The sequence below is a fragment of the Indicator indicator genome, chromosome 4, assembly GCF_027791375.1.
Source record: "Indicator indicator isolate 239-I01 chromosome 4, UM_Iind_1.1, whole genome shotgun sequence".
Taxonomy (NCBI): Eukaryota; Metazoa; Chordata; class Aves; order Piciformes; family Indicatoridae; genus Indicator; species Indicator indicator.
Genome location: NC_072013.1, coordinates 46,917,723 through 46,927,072, shown reverse-complemented (window position 1 = coordinate 46,927,072; position 9,350 = coordinate 46,917,723). Strand labels below are relative to the sequence as shown.

At 53.9% G+C, this 9,350-nt stretch overlaps 1 protein-coding gene across 1 annotated transcript; it reads left to right on the top strand.

Annotated features, from left to right (window-relative positions):
* Window positions 1-5,408: 5,408 nt before the first annotated feature.
* PROX2 (prospero homeobox 2) lies at window positions 5,409-8,552 on the top strand. The gene is made up of 4 exons (XM_054400835.1): window positions 5,409-6,968; window positions 7,518-7,622; window positions 8,062-8,256; window positions 8,367-8,552. Exons 1-4 carry the CDS (start codon window positions 5,409-5,411, stop codon window positions 8,550-8,552), a joined length of 2,046 nt encoding a protein of 681 aa, XP_054256810.1.
* Window positions 8,553-9,350: the final 798 nt, after the last annotated feature.

The following is a 9,350-nucleotide window of genomic DNA, read 5'->3' as shown; positions in this document are numbered from 1 at the left end:
CCTCTGAACTGCTGTACCAGTGGTCTTCCTGCTCACCTTGACGAATCATGGGGTCAGGCTTGTGGATGCTGCAGGTGTTAGCCAGTGGGATGTTACATGGTTAGAAACAGGCCAGGAAGTCATCTCACCACAGCAGAAGGGGCAAACGAGTCCACGATTAAGTCCTGCCTTGTCAGATGTGGTCTCTGTGTGTGGCAAATGTCTGAAAACCCCCAGCTAGTTTCTGTTTTCTGCCTACTTCCAAGTAGGCAACCACTAGAAGAAACCCAAGGAACTCATTTGCAGAATTTGAGAATTAGCTTGGGATAGTCATGGAAAGTTGTCTGGCAGCCAGGCATCAAGTCTCAAGGAGCCAAGTCCTTAATTTAGCCATTGCTTAGTAATATATGAATGGTAAACTGCAACCTTCCTAATAAAAAATTTGCAATAAACATCCTTGGAATCATTTTCAAAGAAAAGGAGTTGAATAAAAATCAAGAGGGGACAGCCTCTAAGGCTTTGAGAATGATTGAACTGCTTTAATAAAAGCCAACTGAGCCAGAAAGGTTCTCTGCTAGAGATTTCTCTGCAGTGTCTCCCATAGGCTGGTATTTTGAATGAGACCTCCTGATGTCAACTACTTTTAACCACAGCCTCCTTCCTGCCATTGAACACACCAAACATCACCATGTTCAGTAAGTGTGTGGAGGCAAAGCACACGAAGCCCCAGGAGTGGCATGCATGACTAGCTTAGTCCACCCACCTTCACAGCTCCTGCATGAAGTGTCTCACAGCCACGCATGCCCCTGGGGCAAGTAGGTTTGCCCTGGAGCTGGGGTCCAGCATGCTCTGCTGAGAGTACTGGTGGCTCTGCTAGCACCTGTGGTAAGCGAAGGACACACTGTTGCTGCTTTTCCTGTGCTCTTCTGTTTCCTGGCCGTTTTCTACACCTCAGACTTCCAGGCCAGCAGAAATGTCCAGTGTCCCTGTGGTGGGGCGTGGTGGGGCATGTTGGAAATGCCTGGGTGCTTTCTATGGCAGCTGGGCAATATCTGGAACTCTGAGCCAGCTCCTTCTTTGCCTGTGACACTGCTTGCCTGTGACATTGCTAGCCTGGTATTTGCCTCATCTCACCGATAGTTCACCATCCTAGGTCCCAGATGAGGTTTCCAGGCCAGATTGTAGGGAAGAATTGCTCACCCAGCCCTCTTTCCACACAAACAGCCAGCAGCTTGGCACCAGCTTTTGTCCATCCGACCACAGGGGCCATAAGCCTGGGAGACGGCCAAGCCGCAGGGAAGGTGGTTGGACCCTAGTGCTGGACCTGACCTCCTGGATGTCCATCTGCATATTCACAAGTTGTTCCCAGCCGGTTGGCTGCCTCCAGCTTCCCCACTCCCTCTTTAAAGGACCTGAACGCAGCGGGAGGATGTGCTGGCACTGCCTCTGCAGCACCCGGCGCCCCGGGACGCCTGCCCTCAGGGCACTGCGCTCCCTGCGCCCCCGGAACCAAGGTGAGGAGAGGGGGGAGAGAGGTGCGAGCAGCTCGGGTCAGGGACCGCTTGCTGAGCACAGACGGGTGCGGTGGCCGGGGTAAGCTGGACGGGGGGGTTTCAGTGCTGGAAGGGTGGCAGGCTGCTCCGTGCGTGGCTCTCCCACCGAGGAGCGCTTGGGAAGCCCACCCGGGGTGGCTCCCATTTCGGAGAGGACACACTTGCCTGCTTTTCTGAGCATCTTCATTTCATTTCTGTCTTTTGCCTCAGGTAAGAGGAGCCTCAACTGCTTTTTAGTGTTTTGGAAGGTGGTACTGGTGAAGGCTGGTAGTAAGAGTAGGAACCAAAGCACACATTTGCTAACTCAGCAGGCAAAGGGCTGCACCAGCACCAGCGGTTTGCTCGGGGTAGCATCTGCCAGTTCTGCAGCCCTGAGGCAGCTGTGGGGGGAAGTTGAGACCACTCATGATGAGCTGCCGTGGCTGCAGGTTCTGCTCCTACCCTCCAAATCTGTGTCAGGAAGATGGTGGTGCTGGAAGCTTTAAGCAAGTGGAGGACTTCTTGCCAGCTCTGAGTTGATCTGCTTCTGGGGGGTGCCTCGGGTTTGCGGGGCTGGGAAGCCTCAGCACAGGGTATGGCAAGCTCTCTGACTTTGTGGAACACAGAGGAGGGTGAGAAATTGTGACCAGATGCCAAAGGAAGGTGTTTCTGTAACAAACCAAGTGACATAGCCAGGCGAGCTGTCTCATGCCCATGGTGAGTGGAAAGGCTTTAGGCTGTATGAAGTCTATGACTGCATTGTATTTGCTTTGTGGCTTTGTTGGAAGAAGCTGACAGGCTTCTTCCTGAGAAGAGGTGGCTGCAGGCAATGGTGAAGCTTGTTCCATAAGAGTGAGCTCAGCACCTTGGCCACAGGTAAACTAAGCAGTTTAAATGATTGGCCATTGGAATGGGCTGCCCAGGGAGGTGGTGGAGTCACCATCCCTGGAAGTGTTTAAAATGAGACTGTATGAGGCACTTAGTGCAATGGTTTAATTGATTAGATGGTGTTGGGTGATAGGACTTGATGATCTTGAAGGTCTTTTCCAACCTGGTTAATTCTGTGATTCTGTGAAATGCCCCTGTGACAGACTGTTAGGAAAACGAAACCCTAATGGTTGGGAAGGCTGGGGGAATAAGATGGGAGAGCAACAAGTGACATTGAACAACTCAGAAAATACTTGGGTTTTTTGAAGAGTAGAGCTCTGTAAAAGGCAGAACTCTCCCAGATACCTGCAAGGAATGGTCAAAGAAAGGCAACCTGCTAAAAAATGAGTGAGAAGAAACCCATTTCCTACACGGCTCGTTAGCCTGGAGGACTTGCCGTGGAGCAGACAGTCACAGGGACAGGAGGCTGATGGGGTTGAAAGTGATCAGACGTTTCTGGATACAGCAAAAGAATCTCAGACACTTTAAAGGTGTCTGGGAAAGACATAAACTGTCCTACTAAAGAATGCAAAGCTACTGCTAATTAAGGTAGCTGAGGAAGAAGCATCCCCCGGGGTGGTGGGTACCGCATCTGCACCTTCCTTTGCAAAAGCTGTCCAAGCCAGTGATGAGTGGAAGGTCCCTGCCTGGAGTCAACGTGACAATTTTAAGTCCAGGGCTGCTGGTTCAGTGGTTTTTCTCTTCCCCAGTAATCCCCATCCCTTTTATTCAGTGTTTTGCCAAGCGCTTAGGAGCCCTGTGCTGTGTCAGCCTGAACATCTCAGTGTGTCCCACTCGCAGCAGGTTACATCACTTTCACCCTCACTGTGCCCCTTTCCATCAGCCTGTTTGTGCCATCTCAGCCCTCCAGCACTGCTGCCCATCACCGTCCCCCAGGCCTGTGGTGGCAGGTACTGGCTGGGTGCTGGCAGAAGCACACAGCAGCCATGCCCTTCTTGAGCTGCTACATGCTGTGAATGCCTTTGTCAGGGATGTAGCTGCCATCCCTGTGCTCTGCCAGCACCTGGGAGCACCCAAACCCACCTTTGCCCAGGCATTCATGGCAGAAGGTTACATCTAGCACTCACCACCCTTGTACCTGAGTCCACCAGGCCAGAGAGGAGTTTCCCCAATGCCTCTGGAGCAGGTGCAGCTGGTGGTGTGGGAAACCTGTACTGCTGGGCACATCCAGAGCCCTCACAGTGCTCCTGGCATGATGGATGCCTGGCTGGTAGGTGGGATCTGTGATAGTGTCCGGGATGTTGCTGTTGTCATAGAATCATAGAATTGTTAGGGTTGGAAGGGACCTCAAGGATCATCCAGTTCCAACCTCCCTGCCATGGGCAGGGACACCTCACACTAGATCAGGTTGCTCAGAGCCACATCCAGCCTGGCCTTAAAAACCTCCAAGGATGGGCTTCTACCACCTCCCTGGGCAACCCATTCCAACGTCTCACCACCCTGCTGGTGAAGAATTTCTTCCTAATATCCAATCTCAACCTACCCATTTCTATTTCAGTTCCATTCCCCCTAGTCCTATCACTACCTGACACCATAAGAAGTCCCTCCCCAGCTTTCTTGTAGGCCCCCTTCAGATACTGGAAGGCCACAGTAAGGTCTCATTGGAGCCTATTCTTCTCCAGACTGAACAGCCCCAACTCTTAGTCTGTCTCCATAGGAGAGGAGCTCCAGCCCTCTGATCATCCTGGTGGCCCTTCTCTGGACACGTTCCGGCACATCCAGATCCTACTTGTCATAGGGGCTCCAGAACTGGACACAGTCCTCCAGGTGGGGTCTCCCCAGAGCAGAGTAGAGGGAAAGAATCACCTCCCTTGACCTGCTGGTTATGCTTCTCTTGATGCAGCCCAGGATGTGATTTGCTTTCTGGGCTGCAGGTGCACACCAGTGGCTCATGTTGAGCTTCTCATCTACCAGCACCCCCAAGTCCTTTTATTCAGGGCTGCTCTCAAGCCAGTCACTGCCCAGCCTATACTGGTGCAATACCTGACAGCTTGATCATGAGTTTTGCAGTGTCGGAAGGTTTCTGCCTGGGTCATTTCCTGCTGGAATAGACTTTGCAGAAGAGCAGGCGTGTCCTGGTGTATTGTTTGAGTTAGAGCAGAACTGGTTCTCTTGAGTGATTTTACTTTTCAGCTCAGTCTCTTCTCAGTAACTGCAGTTTCTGCAGTTAATGGCATCTTTCTGCAGCCAGGGTCTGCTTCGAGTGGTGATAACACTTGGTGTTCACAGTTACTACTAAGGATTGGTGTGCAGAAAGGCACTTGCTTAGACTTGCTCCTATGAAGACCAAGGTCACTGCTAAATCTTGTGTGCCATGTTGGGGGTGCAGAAAGTAAAAGGCTGCACCTGTGGGGAGGAGCAGACAGGACAGATGACCCTAAACTGCCCAACTAGGTATTCCCATTCCATATACGTCATAGTCAGTATAAAGCTGAAGGATCATGAGGGTCAAGCTCTCTTCTTTCACGTCTGGTATCTGAGGAGTTCTCTGTCCATTTTGCCTTTGATCCCAATCTGTGCATTCCTGAATCCGGTTCCCATCTGCAGCTAAGTCCAGTCTGGGACTTCCCCAGTGCCTGCCCACAGCGTCAGTGGTGCCAGCAAGGTAACTGCCATCAGGGGAGCTGGGTTGGATATTGATTTTGTATACATTTGTACACATTTAATTTTATTGTTATTATTTTCATTAAAGCTGTTCTAATTTTCTTTCCCAATCTATGAGTCTCCCTTATTCCCTTTCTATTCCTCTTTGGGAAGAGAGTCAGTCGTTTGTGTAGTGGCTGGCCCAGCCCTAACCCTTGACAGATTCCTGAGAAGTAAAATCTCTGGCCATCTGCTTGGAGAACTGCTGTATGAGGTCCTGCCCATTGATGTTTCTTCCTCCAGCTCCACACCACTAGCAGGCTGAAACATCAAACACCTGGGAAGCCTGCCAGTCTGTCACTGGAAATGACTCCCAACCAGCTGAGGGTCACCTCTCCGATATCCAGGCAGAAAGAAGAGACAATGGATAGCAGGAGTGGCTCTGAGCAGCACAAAGACTGTACCACTTCAGGGCATGGCCAGAGGCTAAAGTCAGAGCCCTCTTTCCAGACTGGCTCCCTCTTGCCTTCCCCCAGTTCATCTCTGATATCACAGCTCCTCAACCACCCAATGGCTGGCAGGAGCCTGGATCCCACCATCCTTTTCCCTTCCTCTGTGGCAGTGGCCCTGCCTCAGGACTACAATTGTGATTCATCTGCTGGAGAAGAAGCACAAGCCCTGGCTTTCCCCAGGACCCACACCTCAGCTCCTGTGCCCTGTGATGGTGAGAGGGACCAGGTCTCCAGCCAGCACCTACAGGACCAGCTCTCTGACCAGCACCTACAAGCCAAGCGGGCGAGGGTGGAGAGCATCATCCAAGGCATGAGCTTCCCACCAAGCCCTCAGGCATTTGGCATCAGCCTGGAGGCAGCTTTTGGGCATGGGAGAGAGACAGGTGGTGAGATGCCTCGGGAAAACAAGAGGAAGCTGAGGCTGCCCCAGCAGGGCACAGGGGCAGCCAGTCAAGTGACTCCTACAGGGAGCAGCCACCATGCTGAGGGCTGCCAGCAGCTGAAGGAACAGCTCTGCATTTTAGAGCAGCAGCTGAGGAGGCTTCAGGAGAAATTCTCCCAGGTCTATGACTCTAGGGATGCTGCTCAAACCCAGGAAGGTGCTGAGAAAGTGCATCCACTGCCTGGAAAGCCTGGAGACAAACTGGATAAGGACAGTGCCAGCAGTGACCCACAAAAAGCACCTCTCTGGAGGAGCATCCTGGAGGTGTGTGAGCCAGAGGAAGATGAAGACAGAGGTGACACAGGCAGCCTGCCCTCTGCAGAGATGGTCCTCTCGCAGGCACTGAAGCAGGAGCTATCTAGGGTGGTGTCCCAAGTGGTGGACACTGTTCTGAAGACTGCCTGGCCAAAGGCAGCCAGCCACCTCCTGGAGCAGCACCGCAGCCTCCTGGTGCCAGGGCCAGATGCCAGGAGGGAGTATTTTACTGCTGGGAAATGCAGAAAGCCACTTGCTAAGCCATCTGCCACGAATGCACCAGCTGCACTGGGCTCACCCCAGGCCGAAGCCCTGTCAGGAGCTTTGGGGAAGAGCCTAGACTCTCATGCTGATTCCTTCAGCTCAAAGGGGGTCAGAAAAGCCTCTCAGGTACCCAGTATGGGTTATTCACTGGGCTCAACTCTCCCCATCCAAGGCAGCCATCTGCTGAGCCAGCTGTTGGGCTATAGCCAGCACAGCCTCTGGAGCAGTGGCTCTTGTGGGAGCCCCTCTGCTCCAGAGAGGGGTCCTCCAGAGCCCCTTGACTTGCACTGGGGAACTGTCAAACTGAGGTCATCAGTGGCAAGACAGCAGCAGCAGCCCCTGCCCCTGAGCCCTGCTGACATGGAGAGCCTGGCACTGCTGCCAGCTGGCAGGGATGGCCACAGGGAGCTGCAGGCTGCCTTTGACAGGGTGCCTTTTGCCTCCACCCATATATCCTTTGGGAGCTGCTGGAGTGGTCCCTGGGCTTGACTGGAGGTACGAGGGGTCCTTCAGCTTGGATGTGCTCCTCTTTTCCTCTGGAGCCATAGCCCAGCCCAGCATCTGCTGGTCTCCCCAAGGCCAGTGTCTCTGCTGTTGCACAGGAGGCTAAAAAGGAGCGAGCAGGAAAGGTGTCGTGAGCAGTGGAGATGCACTGCTGCTCCTCAGGGTAGGTTAGATGCTGTAGCATAGCTGGGGGTAGAAGTCAGGAGCTCCCAAACTTGATCTTAGGCCATCCAGGTGGTCCTGTCATCCTATGCCAAGAACAGATGTCTCATGGAAACCCCTGTTCCTACTGGCCTGGGACATGTGGTGGGGAGCACAGCTTCCCCAAGGATGCCAAAGGGGAAAGCCAATAACTGCCCAGCCAGATATGAGCCCACTCCACACTGCCACCAAGCCGTGGGGAGGGGCTTATCATGGGCACTGGGCAGATGTATGCCAGGGACATGTGGAGTGGGTTGGGCTGCTGCGTGCAGGCTTTCCTTGACCATTAGGCAGATGCAGGAGGCACTGACCCCCAGCCACCTGAAGAAGGCCAAGCTGATGTTTTTCTTCACCCGCTACCCCAGCTCCACTCTGCTGAAGACCTACTTCCTTGATGTGCAGGTAACATGGCACTACTTGGTACTGGCATTGACCAGATTCCCACATGGAATGACGCTCAACCTGCCTTGCTGGGGAAGGGGATGCTCTTGTGTCCCCCTGACCTGCTGGCAGGAGCAGGGGGATGGCATCCTCTTCAGCACTGGCTGCCTGGGAGCAGACCTGGGCTGCCAGGTGTTGGCTGTGTGCACTCGAGGTGTTGGGATTAAAGCACAGCATGAATGTGCCTCTCCTCTGCAGGCTTGCTGGGATCTGAATCTCAGTGGGGAGAGGCACTGTGGACACCCCCCTGTCACAGTCTCGGCTTGTGCTTTGGCACAGTTGGGGCAGGGCTGGGTTTGGAGCCAGGCATTGGTGCATGGCGAGGCTTGTGGTGCCTCATGGGTTGGGAGACTCCAAGATGGTGTAAGGTCTGTGCTCTGTCTCCCCCCATCCCTGGCAGTTCAACCGCTACATCACCTCCCAGCTCATCAAGTGGTTCAGCAACTTCCGTGAGTTCTACTACATCCAGGTGGAGAAGTTTGCTCGGCAGGCCCTGCTGGAGGGTGTCCTGGATGCTGGCACCCTCGAGGTCTCCCGGGACTCGGAGCTTTTCCGTGCCCTGAACATGCACTATAACAAGGGGAATGACTTCGAGGTGAGGAGGGGGAGCTGTGGAACAGGACTGGTGGGGGATGGGGGTTTAAGCAGAGCGAGTGGGAGCCAGAGAGCCAGCGGTGCCATGGGCTGATGCCTGTCTCACTGCAGGTGCCTGGGCGGTTCCTGGAGGTGGCCAGCCTGACGCTGCGGGAGTTCTTCAGTGCCATCCAGGCGGGCAAGGACGCTGACCCCTCCTGGAAGAAACCCATTTACAAAATAATCTCCAGACTGGACAGCGATATCCCAGAAGGGTTCAAAGCCACTGGCTGCTCCCAGGAACTGCTCTGCAGCTGAGTGTCTCCGAATGCAGCCACCAAGTGCTAAGCACCTCATGGGCATTCTGTGCAGCATCCATTATTCTGAATATTTTCTCTCTGGCCTGTAAAATAGCTCCTTGGATGAGGTCTATCATATGCCTCACGTGCTGGGATTTTGTGCTGTGTGCTTTATCTCCCTGCTCACATCTGGTGGGGTCCTGCTGGAGACCCTTGGATGAGAGGGATGGAGATGAAACCACCAGACTGGAGCCCAGGAAGTTGCCCTGCCCCAGCTCTTCCAGTGACCCTGGGTGATCTGGCTTCCTTCTCTTCTCCAGAGGGCTACAGATGAGGGCAAGCAGCCTTTCTGTTTACAAAGCAGGCAGAGGTCCCAGCAGCTGGCAAAATTTTCTTGGCACAGTAGACCAGTGGAGGCATCCAGATCCACAGCACACCTCAGTTTCTGTCCAGATACAACACACCAGTGTCCAAAGAAAACAGCTGGTGAATTCCAGCATTTCAAGCACCCCATGGGAATAGCTGACCCTGTCTGAGAGGTGTAAAACCAGGGTTTGTTTTATCCAGCATGAACAACACTCCCTCCTGCCTCTCCCTGTGCTGTTTGGCAAGAGCCCCCCATGCTGCTGTGGCCACGCAGGTGAGTGTGTGCTGTGGCCACGCAGGTGAGTGTGTGCTGTGGCCAAGCAGGTGAGTGTGTGCTGGTGGAAGCAGCCCAGGAGTGACCACTCGCTAGCAGTGCCCCTGGTGCAGGAGGAGTGCAGGGTGTGCAGCCTGTGCTGCTCAGCCCCACAACCAGTCCCATCAGCCCAGGAGA